The sequence below is a fragment of the Phascolarctos cinereus genome, unplaced genomic scaffold (genome assembly GCF_003287225.1).
Source record: "Phascolarctos cinereus isolate Bilbo 61053 unplaced genomic scaffold, phaCin_HiC Scaffold_726;HRSCAF=1367, whole genome shotgun sequence".
NCBI lineage: Eukaryota > Metazoa > Chordata > Mammalia > Diprotodontia > Phascolarctidae > Phascolarctos > Phascolarctos cinereus.
In genome coordinates this window covers 23,349,562-23,371,361 of record NW_027556098.1, presented here as the reverse complement: position 1 = coordinate 23,371,361, position 21,800 = coordinate 23,349,562, and the positions used below count along the sequence as shown (strand labels likewise).

The following is a 21,800-nucleotide window of genomic DNA, read 5'->3' as shown; positions in this document are numbered from 1 at the left end:
CATCTGCATATACAATTATCCCTTCTACATCATGACTTTCCCCATCATGGTTTTGATGTATCTCGGATTGGCATAAGAAACTAAATGGGAATTTTTGGGGAGTGTTGTGGAAGCTGCATTTGACACGCAAAGGCCAGCAGATGACACAGAGCCTATGACCAAATACTTAACCTAAATTTTACAATAAGGTACTATAAACACCCCACAAAGAAAAAGAAAAAATTCAGAGTTCTCAGGTGTAAAGAGAGGGCCAAAAAATTTTACACAGATTTTCCAGCTCATGGGGGGCAGGGCATGTGTGCCCCAACCCCCACAATGTGGAAGGGATAACCTTAGTAGGTTTTTTATGGTTCTTTATTGAGGGCAGGAAAGTGTCTTGAGTAACAGTGAGATAAATTTTATTTTTGTGGCTTGTTTGTGGGGAACTTATTGTGCAAATACACTAAGGGTATTGTTGTAAATGCTACATAATTTTTAATTCTCATCACCATTGGTCTTATTAAGCAATTTTAAATCACTTCCAAATTTTTTTAAAAATCCATTTTTATTTGCTAACTGACCGCCTTACTTAGAATGCACTCTTCTCCTTTGGGTCTTGGAATCCTTGTTGTTATTCAGTCATTTCAGATGTGCCTGACTCAGATGTGCCTGACTCTTTGTGACCCCATTTGGAGTTTTCTTGGCAAAAATACTGCAGTGGTTTGCCATTTCCTTCTCCAGCTCATTTTACAAATGAGGAAACTGAGGCAAATAGGGTTAACTGACTTGCCCAGGGTCACACAGCTAGTAAGTATCTGAAACTGGATTTGAACTCAGGTATTTCTGACTCCAGGCCTAGAGCTCTATCCATTGTGCCACCTAGCTGCCCCTAGAATTCTTGGTTTCCTCTTGAGCTTTTCTCTAGTACCACTTAGAGCTTTATCTTCACCCCATAACCTTCACCTACTTCCATCCTACTCCATCATCTTGTAGCTTCTTTGTATAGTTTGCATCTATCTGTATATTATAGGTCATGTAGTCCACTCAAGGAGAGGCAGTGCTTCATTCACTGGATATCATCAACACGAAGCACTGGTGTGTGCTTGGTGAATGCTTGTAAACTGATTTACAACTCTGATCCTAATTTATACGTCTAACATGAATATGTTTTTTCCCCCCTAGGAGATTTCGACTTGTCTGATGCCCTTCCTGATGGTGAGTAGCAGATATCCTCAGCATTCGTAGATGTTTACCCTGTCAAATACAAGCCAAATTTCTTTTTTTATCAAAAAATAAACCTGATTTCATGAAATATGTCATGCTCCTTTGTAGTTTTGAATGACATTAAAATGAATTGCTGGGCACTTAGTAACCAGCGTATATACACAGGATCCACGTGGAGTTATTAGCCTCAAGTACTATTTAAGGTACAGGGAAGTAATAGGGAGCAGTGTTCCAAGTTCTGCTTTTGATAGCTCTTGTTTCCTTACTGTATTTACATTCATAAAAACTCTTTTCATTTTTCATCTTTTCTACATCTTTCAACCTTTCCTTTGCCCCTTTTCTCTTTTATCCAAAGTCTGAGATGACTGTGGTGTTGAATCTATGTGGTGATGGTGCAGGGTTAGGATTGGGAGAGGAAGATAAAAAATTATGTACTTAGGATGGAAGAGCTAGAATACTCTAGTTCTTTTCTATCTCTCAGCTCAGACCTTGGTTTCAGACCACTTTGATTTTATTTCTTAGTCCAAATGACTTAGAAAAAATGGGCTTAAGCAAAAGACCTTTTGCTTGGGCTTAGTAGGTATCATACCATACAAGAGTGAAGTGTGTTTCCAAATGCCCAGGAAAGCTCAGCTTATCCTTATTTTCTATTCTAAAAGAGCTGATGGGCCAGTGCACAGTCTCCTCTAATTTGTTACCAAAACCCTGTCTTGATTTTCGTGTCCTATTGGAAGGTTCTTTAAAGAGTAATGGGGAGCTGGAAGTTGGTTCAACCTCAAGTACCACTCCCCATCATATACCTTCTTCCCCTGACCTTTCCCTTGGGAGTTGGCAGTGATTAAATAGTGATCCAGTAACCAGTCTTTGGGAATAATTTTAGAGTTTTAGTGATGTGGTTTCTAAGGTCAATGGGTAGAAGTTGCAAAGAAGCAAATTTAGGCTCAATTAAAAGAAAAAAAATTCCTTAGGAATTATGAAAAAAAAAAGCAAAAACCTTCCATAAAATGAGCCAGAAAAGAAAGAGGGGGAAAAAGGACAATCTGGTCATGTTGGTAGTGTTTCCTCAGAACACTCTCGCTCTTTCCCCATTCTCTCTACCTGCTCTGCTCTTATTTTTTTGAGCTCCCCCTTAATGTGTAACTTTCTGTCCCATTGCTCAATCTCATTTCTTTTGTCTTAAACTCCGATAGGTCATTGAAATTAATGGGGTATAGGGGCAGCTAGGTGGCGCAGTAGATAGAGCACCGACCCTGGAGTCAAGAGGACCTGAGTTCAAATCCAGCTTCAGACATACGATACTTACTAGCTATGTGACCCTGGGCAAGTCACTTAACCCCAATTGCCTCGACCAAAAAAAAAAAACAAACCAAGAAAAAAAAAAAGAAATTAATGGGGCATGCTCAGAACCCAGTCAAATTTTGATTATGTTAAAATTTCAATCGGCAAACAACAGATTTGACAGTGTATTCAGGGACAACTGAAAAGACTGGCTTCAACAGCACATTTTGCCAAAATTGATGTTTCCTGGTAATAGTGTTTCACGCCTGACTTTTGATTTATGTTCATTTATTTTTATAATATTTTTATTGATTTGTATTTATTTGTCCTAAAGAGAAACCTACAAAGAAACCAATTCCAGCTACCAAAAAGCCACAACCTGGTGAGTAATAATGTTACCTTTATTAATTATGCAGCAGAATATCATTAAAGCATACAGTGGATTGTACCTATTTTCTTGAGACCAAGTGCATTGGGGAAGTTGGGATAAAATTTGTCAACAAAAGCTATTAATCCACCTAACTGCAGTCTCACTAACTCATTCCTTCATTCAACAATGTGCTCATTCTGCACATTAGTGATTCATATTTGAAATGTCATAGGAAATTGACACTCTTAGAGTTTTAGGAGAGTTGTAGAGAATTTTTCTATTAGATATTATTTGACATTTATTGAGCCTACTAGAAGACGGATACTTTTGGAGAGGTATTTCCAACTGTTATTGAGGGTTCTCTACCCTCAATCTGTTGGGGAATAGGCCTCTGGGGATCTTTTAGGAACTTGCCATCAGAGAACCTAGAACAGGGGTGGGGAAAGATTTGTATTCAGTCAAAAGACTGCACCTAAGGATCTAGAAGGCCACATGTGACCTCAGTGTCACAGGTTCCCCACCCCTGACCTAGAAGATGAACTCCAAATAATAAAGACATAATTTTGCTGGAGACAGAGAGAGGTTTTGATAAGAATGATAAGGCCCATAGACTGTAGGGGAAGTGCTTACCTCAATAATGAGTTTTAAACACAGTATAAATGGAGACCTATCAATCACAATGACTGTAAGGGGAAATTCCTCAGTCACTACAAACACACGAGTCTATAAAAACATTACTACTGGCTAATTAAAATGGAATAATTAACAATTCTTAAAATATAAGGCACACAATCTGTAAACTGTGCCAACTCCAAAGTTTGATGGGGTTGGTTCTACATTTTAAAGAAAGGAGTCAGTTTTGAATTAGCTGGGATGGAATAAAGGGAGAGAAGTCCTCATTAACAAATGAATAGAAAACTACTTTCTTAATTAATTCCACATGACTACTTGGGAACCACTATTTTGTGTCAAGGGAGCCTTACACTTTCTATAATAATGCTATGTTTTCAATCTGTGACTCATTATATGTTACTCTTTCCTGAAACCCATTCTCTTAGTTGAAGGGTGAGAAATCTAAAAGAAATTTAGTATCAGTTATGAGCTATACTGTTGGCAAGAGTGATTGAACAGGAAGCCTACCATTGGTGGGATAATGATTCCCTTCATCATGACTCAGTAGAGACATTCCTAACATATAGGCTGGTAGTAAAGTTGTTGTCCAAATTTTGCTTCTGTATATGTATATCTTCTGGTTGTGAATACTCAGTATTTTGAGACTGAATCTGAGTTAGTGTGTCTGACTTAGAATATTAATTCCATAGATTAATAAAATGTGTGATGGTCAGAGTATAGTTACCAGGTCAGATTCTAAAGTTCACCTGAGCTTGGGATCATACATTTCCTTGATAATGTTATTTATATAGCTACTTATACAAGCCACTAAACAGAATATTCTCTCCTTTGGCTTTCTGGTCACTTGCCATTTTGATTCCTGCTCACAGTTTTCTATGATTTGTAATCATACAGTATAATTAAGAGAATAATTGTGTTTTAAAAACATGGGCTTTTGTGTCATGGGGCAGCTTGGGATCACTGAAATCATTTTCCTAGATGTAATCAAGCCCTCTTTCCTTCTCTTACTCAGTTTTGGACCTAGCTCAAAGTTGATGGAAAATTTTTGACCAAGACATACTTACTGATGAACTCTTATTGTCTCTTTTGCTGACTGATTATTAGTAGACTGTTAAGCAGTTATCTTTGGGGTGTAGCAATAAGAAATCTGAGATTTTAAAACATTCATGAGTGACATGTTGCTTGAAGTTGATACATTAACCATATTCTTTGAATATCCTTGGAGTTGTTTAACAAGCTATTAATTCACCTAACTGTAGTCTCACTAGCTCACTCATTCATTCATTCAACAAGTAATTATTAAGCATTTATTCTTTGTAAAAATTTCTTCAAGGTCTCTTTGGAATTTCTATAGTCTAACAAAACCACAATTAAATAAGTGTCTGTTAAACTCTTATATCAAATATAAACTGAAAATCCAATAAGCATATTTTATATAATTTTAAAACAAAATTTTAAAGTTGAAATATCAAATCTGCACAGTGTTGACTACAGTGGCTGTGACCCTCCAGCCCACATTTTTTTCATCTTTTTCATAAATGCATTGTGGAACATGGCTAATACAGAAAAATGGTTAACATGATTGCACATGTCAGCTTGTCATCTTGGAGTGGGTGGGAAAGACAGGGAGTGAGGAAGAAAAAAATTGGAGCTCAAAATCTTATAAAAAATGAAAGTTGAAAACTATATTTACATGTAATTAGAAAAAAAAATTCGATAGACAGATAGTGAAATAATTTGTCGGGTGCTATTCTTGACTGGGCCTGACTCAGGCCTCCATAGTTTATGTTAATATTGGAATGAAATGGAACATTCTTGGGTCATAGACAAGTAAGCATAAAGAGATTGACAGTCACAGGAGAAAGATAGCAACATGGATTTCCCTGGGTTCTGAGTTGTCCATCATGGTTCACCTTCCCAGCAACACATGGAGCTCCTCGTAGCTATTTTGTGCTCATGTGATGAGCAATTTATTTCAGCACCCTGAGCCACTAGTTCCCTAATGATTTTAAACTTTCTAAGAAACAACTAACCTAATTTGCATGGGGGAGAACATTTAGGATACTGCTCTCACTATAGATGACTTGCCAAAATCCAGACATACTTTGCCTGTGTAAAACCAAAATAAATCATCAAAAATATTTTGGTGAGAACAACCCTCATTTGGAAAATTCTAGTGTGTCCTAACAACTTAATTGGCTAATTAATTTTTATCTCTTTAAAAAAATATTCACGTTCCTATCTTACTTAACAGCCTGATTTGGATAGTGCAGCAATGGTGTGCTATTAGAATGATGTCAGTAAACTGGTACCTGATTCTTGGTCTCAGCCAATCTGTCCTGCTTTACTCAGCAGTTTGTCCCAGTTGGTGATTATCACACATTTTATCCGTAACACCAGTTATCACCAGGGAACATGATGATGATGATGACAAAAGTAGTGACAATACTACTACTACTAATAATAATAATGATAATGAGATATAATGCTTTAAGGTTTGAAAATAACTTTACATACATGATCATATTTGATCCTCACAACAAATTTGTTAGGGAGGACCTACAAATATTATCCCTATTTTACAAATGAAGAGCCTGAGACTTAGAGAGGTTAAATCCAGCACTCTTTCCATGATGTCATATTGCCTCTAAATCAATTTCCTCTTGTATGAAATCTGTTCATCGTAATGCTAGGAGTTAAAAATATATAAATAAGTTATAGTGTATTTATTGGAAATTTGAAGGGACACAGACTGAGAAGGCTAATGCTGAAAAACTATAAATGTTGGAATTTGAATGAAGACATAATATGTGAAATGCCCCAAATCAGTAGAGCCACATTTTGGGGCAAACAATGTAAGCTGTTTAATCATGTCATCAGATCATATATCCACAACTTTGCCTTAGCCTTTACCAAATGAATTACAAACTATTCCTTCATTTTCTCCTAGTGCATATAGTAAGTGTTACTAGGAGCAAGGTAAGAAATTCTATTCCTAATTCCCAAGACAGATGTTGTTTAATAGAAATTTTCAATGAAATATTATAAAATGAATGATTTTATTGTCCAGTTACCACATAGATTTTGTCATTTATTTCTTTATATTGATAGTAGTCTCTGTATTAATTATTTTTTAATTTCTTTGCAGACAGTGGCTTGTCTTTAGAAGATGCTCTTTTAAATGGAGGAGATGGTAAGTGCCATTTCTGTTAGCAGATAAGATGAGATAATGTTTCTATAGGTGGGGAGATTATCTCTATGGTAATTAATGATACCATTTAGATAGAAATCTTTCTTTTCTTTTTTCTTTTAAATCTTTTTCTCTTTTAATAGCATTTTATTTTTTCTGATTATATGTGAAGTTAGTTTTCAACATTCACTTTTATAAGGTTTTGCGTTCCAATTTTTTTTCTCCCTCTTTATCAACAAATTTCTCTATTAGTAATCTATCATCACCAAAACTTGAAGCCGCTTCTTGAGATGAAAATCTAAAACCATCCCTGGTCTCTTCATCATCCCAACCAATTTGCATACCTTTCCCACCACCACCTGCTGAGGCCTTAATCATAAAGGAATAGCCAATTTCCCTTGCAATTCTGACAGCTTCAACTGCATCCTCCACCACCCCATCAAAGCCAGGAATTGTGTTGACCTTTGCATTCTTAGCTAGTAATTTGCTTTCAATCTTGTCTCCCATGGCTTGACTAGCATGTGTGGCAGGTCCAATGAAAGTCACACCTTCTGCTGCCTGAAGTCTAGTATTCATTTCTAAAAGTAAAAATTCTTCTGTGAGTCTACAAGAAATTCCACTGTTCCAGCAGAAGAATATTTAGCTGCTTTGGCAAGAGCTACTGCTTGTTCTCCCATGGCTCTTCTAGTCTCAGGGTCCAAAAAAGTGACAAAAGAGTGGACCAAATAAGATACCGGATTCCTTGTAACATTTTATAATTTCTACATCATCTCTAAGTACCATTAAGAAACAGCTTGGTGTCTCCTCCACTACCTTTTGATTTCTTCTCTGGATCAAGCATTCTCTTTCATTAAGCCACAAAGAACCTATCAAGCCCTATCACCTCCCCAAGACAGCAAGCAGTCCAATATAGGCTGTATGTGTGCAATCATATTAAATATTTCCACATTAGTCATGTTGTAAAAGAAGAATCAGAACAAAAGCGAAAAACCACTAGAAAGAAAAAAGAGAAAATAATCTGTTTTGATCTGCATTCAGATTCTACAGTTCTTTCTCTGGATGTGGATAGCATTTTTCATTATGAGTCTTTTGGAATTGTCTATAATTGTAGAAGAGCTAAGTTTATCATGTTTATTACACAATGTTGCTGTTACTGTGCACAGTCTCCTGGTTCTGCTCACTTCACTCAGTATCAGTTCATGTAAGTCTTTCCAGGTTTTTCTAAAATCTACCTGCTCATCATTTCTTACAGCACAAAGTATTTCATTTCATTCATATGCCACCACTTGTTCAGTCATTCTTCAATCGATGGGCATAGAAATCTACTATTATAAGTTGACGCACATAAAAAGAACTTCAAAAGGTATAAAATTATCAAAAGTTTAGATATTTGATTACTTTTCCTTCATACTAGACAAGCCCAACTCACATGCCTTCTCATCTAGGTTTAGGTCCATACTTATATAGAGGCAAAAAAAAAATCTTTACACATTTATGCACAAATAATACATTATCTGGACATGGTACCCTTTAAAGAAGTTGTTAATATGATTTTGAAATAGAGAGTGATTTGCAGCTTTGCTGTTTTGTATAATGAACTGTGGTTTTTCTCAGCTTTTTTGAAATGGCTTTTGCAAACCTCATGTTCCTTACTATAAGATCATAGCAGAATTTATATTCCTAGGATGAAATTCTTATAGTTAGTGATATATCACTGATAGTTTATTTTTATCATTTGAGCCAGTAAATTTGTAGTAAGTGTGCTATTAATAGATTGGTACTAGTATGATGGCCTCTTGTTTCTGATTCCATTATGTGGCTTGGGATAAAACACTATCTCATTTCCACCAGGTGGCATCAGTTGACAAAAACGTTGTTTTTTTCCTTTTATTGTTTTATTACATTGGTATATATTTATGTAGTAACACAAGAATTTCCATAATATAATATAATATAATATAATATAATATAATAAAAAGATGATTGCACATGAAACTGCAAATCTAGTATGAACAATTTAGTATTTTTCAAATGTACAAAAAAATTATTGTGTAAATTTCTTTTTTTCTCCTTTTTTCCTACCCTTCCCCTAGCCTACCCGAGAGATGATTAATATTAGAGAGAAATATGTATATATATATATATATATATATACATATATATATGTAATATGTAAAATTATTCTATACACACTGCTATTTAACATTGATTTTTTTCAGAAATTCCTTTTTTGTATTGTGAACTTAACAATCAACAGACCTTTCAATATGTCTACTGATATACTGAACACAGAATATGAGATATACTCTGTTAGGTACAGTTTAATAATTATATACATACACACATATATTTATATACACATGCATACAATGCATATGCACACATATACATACATACACACATACACACATACATATATATGTTGTTGTTGTTACAATTGTATCCAACTCTTCATCACCCAATCTGGAGTTTTCTTGGCAAAGATACTGGAGTGGTTTGCAGTTTTCTTATCCAGCTCATTTACAGATGAGAAAACAAGCAAACAAGGTTAAATGATTTGCTCAGGGTCACACAGCTAGAAAGTTTCTGAGTCCAATATTTGAACTTAAAAGGATGAGTCTTCCTAACTTCAGGACCCTATTCACTGTGCCACTAGCTCCCTTTTCTCATATGCATGTTGTTTTTCTAAACAACCTTCTGCTTGAACTACAGAGGTAAAAAAAAAGAACACATGCTTGCTTAACATGACTCCTGCTAAAAAATACAGTTTCTGGAATTCAAATATAGTTGAGAAAATATAAACATTTAGTAGACACCTAGGAACAATAGAAACTTTTAACAATTAAAGCAAAGGTCATGAATGTATTAATTATTCACTGTTATTTTGCTTTGGCTGGAATTTGGTTTGGGGCTTTTAGATTATTTTCACAACTACCTTACTCATTTGAGGTCTTTTATCAAGTTTAAATGTGCTGTGTTACTATTTTAATATTTTTCTACAATGTCACATCTAAACAAGCATCATTATAATGTATGTCCTATTTACCGCTGAAGTATGTTTTTTCTCTTTAAGAGAAAATTAGGGGCAGCTCAGGAGTACCTGAGTTCAAATCTGGCCTCAGACACTTAACATTTATTAGCTGTGTGGCCCTAGGCAAGTCACTTAACCCCAATTGCCTCACAAAAAACCCCCAAAAAACAAAACAAGAGAAAATTAAAATTTTTAAAAGAAAATGAATATTTATGACATACGAGTAAGGGTTTTATATAATATTGCAAAGGATTATAAAAAGGACATCAGAGGTCATTTAATTCAATACTCTGACTTTATTGATGAGGAAGCAAAAGTCTAGTATTCTTCCTCCCTAGTTGTAATTAACTCTTGTTAATTACATTTTTTTCATATTGGAGTGAGAAAGAGTACCCTTTTAGACTGTACTTAAAATAAATTCATTACCATGAAAATTTTATTGTCCCAAAGCCTGGGGAATATGTAGCCTAAAAGAATTTAAAATGTATAACTTATTAAGTTCTTGGTAAATTGAGGTAAGGTCAATTATGGAGAATATTTTGAAGAAGAAAATATTTTGAAAAATAGCTGGTTTTGAGTGAGATGGCATGGGATGTAGATAAAGGGAGGTACATGGTCTATTTAGTAAGTGGATAAAGTTATGCCCTCACATGGATTCAAGCGATCTGTTAGCATTTATGTTAATTAAAGAATAAACAGTTAATTAGCATGGATTACTCCCTCTCTGCCACTACAGTTTGAAAAGTTAGATCTCTCACCGTTTTTGTCCACAGATGACTCTGTGAAGCCTAATCCACCAAAACCCAAACCGGCCAACATGGTGACACGGGTAAGACAATTCATTCCTATTTCATATCCTAAATACCTTTCAAGGTCTGGTCTTTACATCTGGAGTTAAAACCGACTAACTTCTGATTAGTATTGGAAATATCTCATTTAATACTTGCCATGGAATGCAAGTGTCCCTGAATTCCCAGAAGCTCTTACAGGTTTTACTAAGAAAAGTTTTGAGTACAGTTCCCATAACAGACCATATGCTATGTGAGGACGAGTTTGGTTAAGTACTGAGAAGCTCATCACCAGTGGATTGGTCATCAGATGATATTCCTTGGCCATAAAATCCACAGAACAAGGTATAATAAATGACCTTTAGGATTATGTGGCCTCCTGCTTCTACAATGCCATAATCACAGAAGGTCTCAGAGGGTATGAGAATCAGAGTTTTGACATAGTCTGTAATCATAACTGTTGATATTCTAAGTCTTGGTCCAATGACTGCTAAGATGATTTGTTCCTACAGGAACTGGACTGCATCAGTGTTGACTTCCTTTCAGTCAGACCAGTAGAGTTTAAGAAGTGGCAGCTAGATAGAAGAATGACTCATATCCTTTGAGATTCAAGTAAAAATATTGTCAGAGTTGGTTTCATTATGCCTCCAAGGTAAAATAGAAACAACATTGAAGAGGACATTTGAATGTGTACTCAAGAAAAAAAACCCATCATGATGATAATTCTACTTAAGCACCAACATCTCTTGCCAAAGATACATGAAACTGAAAGACACCAAAGAGAAACAAATAGAAACATTGGCAAATACATTCCACAGTAATCTCTTATGATTGATTATGGTAGAGCTACCACATGTGGATTCTTAAGACTTCAGTGAGCAGTATTGTATGTGGAAAAAGAGAAATTAAATTTAAGAGGAAGAAGCCAGGAAGTTTGAACCAGAATGCACACAGAAGAGATGAGACAAAACGGTTTTGAAAGCACTAAAGGATTAATTTCAGAATATCTTAAGGAAGAGAAATTTAATGAAATGGTTAAAAAATTATAGATGTATTTATTACCAAGACAGTAACAAAAGAACATTAGGAACTACCAATCTATATGTTTCTTTAATCATCTTTTAGAAATCTTTAGAAGTGTTCTCTAAATATGTTAAAGTTATTTCTGTTGAAGTTAAAGAAGAGGGCCAATTGTAGCCACTATGCTGGCTGTAATTTTTTTCTTAATGCTTTTTCTTTGTGACAAGAGATGTCCTATTACATTTCTACAGGTGAGAGGGGGAGGAATTATAGCCAGAGATATAAAAACAAAAGGCATCAGTAAAATTTAAGGAAAAAGGTCTCAAGAAAAAAAGACATTAAGAAAAGGTCAGGTCCCCAGGTTAACTTTATTTTATTTTTTAATTGTTACTGAACTGGTAGATGGAGAATTCTATAGATAGTGGCTACCTAGATTTTATTAAAGTGATAATGAATGAAAATCATTTGTTAAGACATTAATAATCATTAAATGTACTATGTTATATTCTGAGGAAAAATACAAAAGTGAAATGGTCTGTGCCCTTGAAGAAAGAAAAAATATAGGAGAGTGGTGACCAGGCAAGGGATTTATGGTCTAGGTAGTTTCAAAGATGGTTAGTGGCACAATAGAATGATCAATTGATTTGGCCTTTTCAGGGACAACTGTAGTATTGGTTTGATTACAATTTCAGAGTAAGAAATAGAGAGAAGGGGGAACAAGGATAATGTAGGAGAATGTCAGCTATGAAGATATACAGCAGGGACTTTGTGGGTCCTGGTACTATCATAGTAGCTATGAAGGACTTTCAGAAACTCTGAAACATTAGCAAATTGGGCTTTTATGGTACCATTTACTATTAGCATCCTGGTCAGTGTGATGTAAGTGTCTATGAATCAAAGAAAAAGATGGGGTAGATGTTACTAAACATTTTGTTTTCACTGATCTTTACAACCTCTCAGAACTCTCCAAAATAGGAATTATTGGCAAGAAGAAAAGTTATTGCAGCTGTCTCCATAGGCTAAAACACCAAGTCCCTTAAATTGTCAGCATCCTGATGAATTAACAGCAGAGAAAGTGAATCTCTTATTCCTAAAATGGTCATTCAGCACCCCCTAAACTCTGGCGTGACTGTATAATGAGACTCATGGACTTATGATTTGGAATCCACCCAATTCCTCTGTTGCTGCTATAGTCAGTCAACATACCCCCAATAACTCTGCCCTCATTCCACCGTTCTATGGTAATAAGTAACAGAATTCACCTCTGCCACCCTTCTCCACAGCCCCATCTCTCCCCCAACAGAGCAGGTGGTGGTATGGAAAAGAGGAAGCTTGCTCTGTCTATGCTGCAGCAATGCTTAGTCAGAAAACTAAAGGACAAATGCAGTTGGGTTAGGCCACCAGCACGTGTTTGGGGCTCCATTAGACCTGAATGAAAGGAGACTGTCATCCAACAGAGGGCAGTCCTGTCCCTCCAGAAGTTACTTGGAATAAGGACTGAAGCTGGTGAAAAGTGAATTCCCCAATGTGGGAGGAGTCTGAATCAACTTAGTGCAGCCTTCAGGTATCTGCCATAAAACACAAAGGAGTCAGAAACTTAGTAGGAGGAGAATATGAGGGGGAGAAATATCAAAATGACCAAAGGTCTCAGGGGGAAAAAAACTCAGTTGAAAACTTGGAGCATAAACAGATAAATCAACACAAGGAAAGATGTCCTCCAGCACATATAAATGAGTCCAAATATCTGGATAAATATTGCAAGGCAAAGGGAAATAAATCACTGTTTGATGATCCAGAGGACTCTATTGGTTCCCAAGAAAGCAATGGTTCAAGAGACATTTAGAATTCTGAAAGCAGAATGTATGACCCAAACCACAGAAATAAGCAGAACAGAAAAACTTGAATCCATGGTGGTGATTCTCTCCAAAGAAACAAGAGAGGAAAAATGATTGGGAATGCCAATACACAGAAGAGAAGGACAATCTGGAATAAGAAAAACAAAGAGCAAACACACACGTCTCTATAAAAGTCAAACAGTAATCTTAGAGACAGTATGTGTAGAGATAACTTAAGGCTCGTAGTTCTAGAAGGACGTGACAACATAATGCAAAAAAAGTGTTCAGAACTTCTGAACACAAAAAACCAAAATACCAACCAAGTGAATCCCCAGATCACCTCGGGGTGGTGATGGGAGACAGGAGGAGGAGAAGGAGGAGGAAGAAGAAGAAGAAGAAGAAGAAGAAGAAGAAGAAGAAGAAGAAGAAGAAGAAGAAGAAGAAGAAGAAGAAGAAGAAGAAGAAGAAGAAGAAGAAGAAGAAGAAGACACTATGCTGATTACTTCAAGACATAATGCTGATTACTTCAAGACATAGTGGTTAAATTGAACATTTCCAATGTCAAACAAAAATTCTGCAAACAAAAAGAAGGAATTAATATAAAGAAAAGAACATTTGAATAACTCGAGATTATTCTTAAACCCACCAGACCATAGAAAAGAGTGAAATATTTTCCAAAGAACAAGTGTGCCAAGGATGCAATTCTAAGTCTAATCACCAATGAAAAATGAAAAAGGCATTTGTAGCATTCCTACAAAATATACACATGAGCAGATTATTTTCCTTGCCAATTCCCCAACAACAGAAATACAGGAAAGTTAAGCACAGCCAAGGAAGGCACTCATTAAAACAAACAAACAAAAACCAATTACCCAGAAAAAAGAAAAACTAGAAAGAGAATGACTTTTATGGGGTTTAAATAACAACAGAAGAACAATTAAGAGATTTCTTTCTAAAAGTAGACATGGAGACAAGAGTAGAAAGTAAAATTTAAATAGATGTGTTCATGAAGGAGCACTTGCCGAAACATTATGAACTAAAACCTCCCAACACAATGCCTATAGATTAATCAGTATTAACGGTTGGTTTTTTTTCTCTTTTTTTTGTGTGGAACTAAATTGCAGGATGTGAGGGTATATAAAAGAGAGAGGAGAAGAAGATGATAAAGGGAAATATGCATACTCTAATCAAGTCAATGGTATATAATGAAAACAAAATAAATCTCATGGTCTCTCAGGAAGAGGGGATATGAGAGAATGGCAAAGAGGTGGCAAAAGGAAGCACTGAAATCTTAATCATTGAAACAGAATATGTAGCAGCCAGTGCTGTGGTGAGAACTATTGGAGGAAAGTTGGTGTTATCAGGGAATGCCCCAATGGAAGCATTAAACATCATTACTACAGAATTGTCATAATTGTAAGAGCTGTCAGAAAAATGAAGAAAGGCATTGAAAGATTATATCAACGTCTAGCTAAATATACACAAAAGAAAATAAAAACATCGCATTGCTCAATTAAAGAAAATTAAAAATAAACATGTGGAAAGAAATCCAGAAAAAACAAAACAAAACAAAACATAAATCCTACATTCCTTTAATCATGAATCAAAGTAAAAAGTCAAAAGGTTAAGATGACACAAGGAGTCAAAATAATACAAAGAACAAAATAAACAATTCAACATCAATCAAAGCCTTTACTTGGAGGGTCTTGTAAAGTGAAGTTGAGGCAAGAACTCCAGAAGACCATATGGGGTAATCTTTGGTTATCTATATGGTACTGTAACTGTGATGTAGGGTGACTGACTCCATCCCTCTAGCTTAGGTTTATGGGATGTCTTGAGTGTCTCTTAATATGGACCCCAATAATAAATCACAGTATCACCCCTCACCCAAGGTAAGTGGAGATCTCTTTAAAATATGGACTGGCTTGCTTACTCCAGCCTATTCTAACACTGGCACATCTAGGTTTCCAAAGAAAGTTATAGCAGTTAGTGGTAAGATAATAGCAAACCTATGATTTAGAGCTGGAAATCTCTTAGTCTAAACCTCATTTTTCATTTGAGAGAACTGAGACCAAGAAGGGTTACATTATGCCAATCAACCTCCCATGTCCACTGATTGTGACATGAGGCTTCTGTTTCCCATTTTAGGAGAGACAGAAGAGATAGCCAAATGCAAGGGCTGTGCACAATCTCACCCTAGACCTCTATGCTTGCTGCCTTCTTTATTCTTAATCCTATGTCTTGTCTTCTAAGTTCTTTTTTTATGCTTGATTCTTTCATAATCAAGCATAAGAAAAAGAACTTAGAAGACTTGACTTCATTTACTCATCTGGCTCTAACTCATGAACTATTCTGACTTTGCCACTAAAATGTCATTATTTTGAAATTGATTCCACTAGTACTAACTTTGATCTAACTTCCCCTGCAGATCTAATTACAGCTTGCTTGGGCCTAGCTACCTGTCTATCATTCATAGTGGGCTGCTAGTCTATCCCTTGGCATGACACTCTGCTAATGTGGCTTAGCCTTTCTTAGGTGAGTTTCTTTTAAGCTGATCTTGACTTTTGTACTGATATATCTCTCTGAGGGTCATGAAGAATTAAAATGTGGGTTACTGCAGACTTACTTTTCTTTCAAGGCTATATGAATTATAGGACATAGGATAATGCACAGATGCACAAAAAATCTAATTTTGCAATTCTAATTTTCCCCCCTTTATAGGTGGCATTACAGATGATGATCTCAAAGGGCATGCCCACTCAGGAGGTATCATGAATGTTATTTATTCCGATGTTTCCTCGCTACTTTTAAAATTTTTATCAGTAAACATTTATTAAGCACTTTTTTTTGCAAAGCATTGTCAAAAACTACAAATAAAGGAGAAGCTTGTTCTGGGCCTTTAGTGGGGATATGTAGTCTAATATTTTGAGGGTAACATGCTAATTCATAGTCTCTTCTTCATCTGGAGCACAGACATTTGCTAGCAAATAGATTTGAGAATGAAAGGCTAATCCTATAGATGCTTCCTCTTTACCATCCACACCTGTAATTATCACAGGTAGTTAGTGACTATTAACAGGGTGCAAGCCCCATGAATAAGATTGTACATTTAAAATGAATGGGTTCTTCTGAGGAACAAATAATAGGAAGAAAGAAAAAGAAGTAGAAGGAATAAGAATAGGCAATGAGCAAACAAAATTATATCTTCTTTTGAAGATGATATGATGGCATTCTTAGACAACCTTAGAGAATCAACTAAAAACCTAGTCAAAACAATTAGCAAATTTAGCATTTGCAGGATATAAAATAAACCCACATAAACCATCAACATTTCTGTATATTACCAACAAACCCAGGAGGAAAAGATAGAAAGTAAAATTCCATTTAAAATAATTTCAGACAGTATAAAATAGTTAGGAGTCTACCAAGACACACACACAAATTATATAAACACAATTATAATATACTTTTCATACAAATAAAGTCAGATCTAAATAATTGGAGAAATATTAATTATTCATGGATAGGCTGAACCACTTTAATAAAAATGATAATAGTGCCAACAGTGCCAAACTAAGCAAACTACAGAGAATTGTTTTATTGAACTAGAAAAAGATAATAAAATTTATCTGAAAGAATAAAAGGTCAAGAATATCAAAAGAATATTTTTTTAAAGAGATGAAGGAAGGTGGCCTAACAGTAACAGATCTCAAACTATACTGCAAAGCAATAAAAAAAATCTGGCACTGGATTAGAAATAAAGTGACTTATCAATAGATTAGTCTAGATCAATAACTTAGAGACACAATATATAGAAGTAAATAACCATAGAAAGCAAATGTTTGATAAACCCAAAGATCCCAGCTATTGGTGCAAGAATTCAATATTCAACAAAACCTGCTGGGAAAACCGGAGAACAGTCTGGTAGAAAGTAGGCAGAAACTACATCTTAAACAGTATACCAAGATAAGCTCAAAAAGTGTGCATAATGTAGACATAAAAAGTGACATTTTGAGCAAATTAGGGGAGCACAGAAAAAAAATGCCTGTTAGACCTCAGGAAAAGGGAAGAGTTTATCACCAAATAAGAAATAGAGAAGCTCATAAGAGGTAAAATAGATAATTTTAATTACCTTAAATTTAAATTTTTTTGTACAAACAAAATCAATTCAGTTAAAATTAGAAGAAAAAAGGCAACTGGGAAAATGTTTTTATAGCAATTTTCTTTGATAAAGGTTTATTTCTCAAATAGGTAGTAAACTAAGCAAAAGTTTTAAAAAACGAAGAGTCCTTCCCCTATTGATAAATGGATATTAGCTGTTTTCAGAAAAAAGAAATCAAAGCTATTAATAGTCATGAAAAAATGCTGTGTCACAAATAATTAGAGATATGCAAATCAAAACAACTCTGATGTACACCTATATCCATAAGATTAAAAGAGATAACCATCAATTGGGGAATGACTGGACAAATTGTGGTATATGATTGTGATGGAATAATGTTGTGCTGTAAGAAATGGTGAAAGGGATGGTTTCAGAAAAAAAACAACCTGAGAAGACTTACAAACTAATGCAAAATTAAGTGACCATAACTAGGACATTGTACATAGAAACATACAGTAATAATAATCAACTGTGAAAGACTTAGCTACTCTAATGCAATGACAATTACTTAATTCATGACAATTCTGAAGGACTCGTAATAAAAATGAAGTCCATATCCACAGAGAGAATTGATAATCTTGAGTGCAGATTGAAATACATTTTTTTTCTGCTTTCTTTCTTCTTTCTTTCTTTGTTCTACAACATGGCTAAGGTGGAGATGTTTTACATGACTTAATATGTATAAAGAGTATCACATTTCTTGCTTTCTCAATGGGTGGAGGAAAGGCTGGAAGAATGGAGAAAATTTGGAACATATACATATACATATACATGTACACATACGCATACACATACACATGCATGCATACATACACACACACATATAACTGATCCAGTTATGGCATAGCTTTTTGAAAATTGTTGAGCAGCAGAAATAGAGGTGATAAACAATTTCACATTAGTTTCTCCTTAGGGGAAAATAGTATAGAAATTTATTAGGTAAGTTGCTTTAGTAATAATCAAAAGATAAGAAATGGAAATTCATAAATTAGAGAGACTAAATATGTTAAAGATTTTATGATAAGCTCTCATTTTGTGTAGGTAATTTTACAAAGTTCTATTACAGATAGCTAGCTATGTGATTGTATTTAAGTCTCTTAAACTCTGAACCTACTTTTTTCAATGGTAAAATGAGTATAATACTTGTACCACCTATTTCAGGGATATTTTAAAGAAAGTGCTTTGTAAAGGACTGGTAAATGTAAGTTATTATTCTGTTCATCTTTTGGATATATAGTTCCATTCACTCATTCATCTTGAGGAGAAGATATGCTATAAGTATAAGCTAATTTTTAATTTTCTAGTAGGTAATTAACATCTTGCACAAGTTTTTGCTTATCAATTTTTTACTAGAAGTGTATATAATATGCATATTTTAACACACATTTTAATGTTTTATAGGTTCTGATGATAGAAGCAATGACGAGAACGCACCTGGTATGTATGCATAATTTCAAGTATCTTTGGCTTCTTATCCTCTTATTCTGTGACAAAGCAGGCAAAATGATACAAACTTTATAGGCTCACTGATAATATTTGTTACTTTCTCCATTTCATAAAACAATTCATTACATTGTGATGTGTCTGGAAGTATTCAACCAGCCTTTGACTTAAGACCTCCAACAAGGGGACACCCAACATCTCTCAAGGCATCCCACTGTACATTTGGATAGCTCCAATTTTTAATAAGTTTCTCCTGAAATAAAGTCCAATTTTGCCTCTTTGGGTTCCAAATTCAGTTTATAAAACTTATATAACTTATTTAGACAAGTATAAAATCTTAGGAATTCCATGTAGAAGTGAAGCTTTATTTTAAAAACTTTGAAATTGTAAAATAAAAATGGATAAGCTTTTAATAGAGAAAAGGCTATTTAAAATGCCTGGAAAACTAATTAAAATGTCACAGGAAAAAAAACTCAACATGTATGTGGCTTTGATGAATAGAATGGCTTGACAAAAGAGTATAATTTTACTAATGCTTCCTATCACCTCTGTGCCTGCTGTTTTTTTTCCATTTTCTCACTATTTTCTTTTGTCTCTGTCTTTTCTCCTGTCTGATTCCTTCTGTCCTTTTCTTTTTCTTTCTGTTTTTCTCTCCTTTTATTGTGTTTCTCTCTTTCTCTTTCTGCCCTTTCTGTTGCTTCTAAATTTCTTTCCTTGACCTCTCTGTTTTTTTCTTTTTTCTTTTTTTTTTTTTTTGCTTCTTAACTATCCATGATTTGGACTGGAATGTTTTTGTATAAAATTTATTGTATAAAATTTGATGGCTTTAATTAAAACAAAAAAAAAGTGTTTTTTAAAATTGTCTCTAAAACAATGACTTTTTTTGGTACATGACTTGATGAATTTTCTCCAGCTGAGTCAGTGATCCTCAATGCAAAATGAGTCCCAATACTTAAGTAAAACTAGGCAATATAGGTCTTCCCATTGTTGGTACAAATTGTAATCTGTACATGCCTCTTTATCCTAAATATTTCTTGTTAGTATTATTCTATAGATGTTTTATAGAGAATCCAACATTCTGGAGGCCTTCCTCTAGGTCTTTTTACATTTCATGGGTAGCAAGACTGCACCTGAGCTGCTTGTTATCCCGTGCCTGACTCTTCTCCTTTTCTCATCATATATTTCCTTGATGGCATTCTTTGGGGCATTTCTTGTGCACAAGTCATCATTGGAAATATGTGACAGCCTATTTAAGTTCATCAGGCTTTTCCCCATAGCCTCTTTGGTCAACCTTGAACTCATAATAGAGTTCCGCACGTTGATTTTTCCCCTTTCTTTTTGTAGCTGATTCCCCTGGCGTAATATCTGGAATTGTAAGTGCTGCAGTTGTGGCCCTGGTAGGAGCTGTATCCAGTTTTATTGCTTACCAGAAAAAGAAACTCTGCTTTAAAGGAAATGGTAAGGTTTACCATTAGATGTTCCTGTTTTTATTGCAAGTAAGAAATTTGTCCTTGGCTGTTTTTCCGATTGTAAAAATGTCAACCAATGGCAGCTAGGTGGCATAGTACATAGACTATTGGACTTGGAGTCAGGAATCCGGAGTTTCAGTCTTACTTCAGCGCTCATTAGCTCTGTGACCTGTGGGCAAGTCACTTAACCCACTAAACCTCTTTCAGCCTCAGTTTCTTAATCTTCATCCCCATAAAATGTAGATAATAATAGTATCTACCTCACCTACTGTGAGGATTGAATAAGATAACATGTAAAAATACTCTGAAAACCTTAAAATGCTATATAAAATCACCTATTTTTAATATCAACTAACATTTATTAAGTGCCTACTATATGCTGGGTACTACGGAGAAATTGTAAAAGTACAGTTGAAATCACAGTTTGCTAAATAGCACTGTGCCTCCCTAAAATCTTTTCTAGAATGTCTGTGTTGTTTTCCCAAAGGTAATCAAAGAACACTTGTTTTAGGTAGTCTCCTGGAGTACTCATGTTTGGTTCATAAACAATACCCACCACTCATCTAAGGTATTTGCATTCAAATGAAGGTACTGACTGACAAATTCAGGAAATCACCTACTCCTTCAGTGGTGGGTGCTGTTTCCCTTGACCTACTCTGTGGTCATGTGTTCTTTCCTCTTTCAGAAAAGAGATGAAATTAGTTTCTGTCCTTCAACAGACTCATTTAAAACATTTCTTTTTGGATCAGAGTATCTTTTTATTTCCTGTTAAAGCCAATTAATGTACGACTTATCTAAAGTGTTTTTCAAGGCCAGCTGTCCTGACCAGAGTTTTTTTTCTTTAGCTCCAAATTCAAATGTCCTTCAGATGACAATCTTAATCTTCCTTGGAGAAGTAACAAACACTGCCTAACAGTGGACAAAGCATCATGTTAGCATTGGGAGATCATCTCAGTCCCCATGTTTTACAAATGAACAAATCAAACCCCAGTGGTCAAGTGACTTGCTCAGAGTTGCAAAGATCATTTTTTAACTACTGAGTTTAGACTAAAACTAGTCCTGGGCATTTTCCACTGCAAACAGGCTTCCTGGCATCGTAAAAACTGATAGCTTGGAATTCATTAAGAATTCAGTTGAAGTAAACGTGTCCACATTCTAGAAATTGTTTTTCCCCCTTTGATGAATTGTGTCACTGAGCAGACTCTGCTAATCTAAGAAAATTTGATGGCTAATTATAGAAAAAGCATGAAGTTTTATTGGTAACTCAGGAACTCTTAAAGTAGTTCTACCCCCTTCACAGAACACACACACACACACACACACACACACACACACACACACAATTTTTTAAGACTTCCAGACAATACTAAAGGCTATA

The 21,800-nt window shown here is 35.0% G+C and overlaps 1 protein-coding gene across 1 annotated transcript in view; it reads left to right on the top strand.

The window, feature by feature from the left end:
- The window catches only part of CD99 (CD99 molecule (Xg blood group)), a 56,598-nt gene that overhangs the window by 19,830 nt on the left and 14,968 nt on the right, over positions 1 to 21,800 (top strand). Inside the window, 8 exon segments of the mRNA XM_078146188.1 lie at positions 1,162 to 1,194; positions 2,816 to 2,863; positions 6,633 to 6,677; positions 10,479 to 10,514; positions 10,517 to 10,534; positions 16,070 to 16,114; positions 18,912 to 18,947; positions 20,298 to 20,411. Of these exon segments, the coding sequence (XP_078002314.1) occupies positions 1,162 to 1,194; positions 2,816 to 2,863; positions 6,633 to 6,677; positions 10,479 to 10,514; positions 10,517 to 10,534; positions 16,070 to 16,114; positions 18,912 to 18,947; positions 20,298 to 20,411 (375 nt within the window).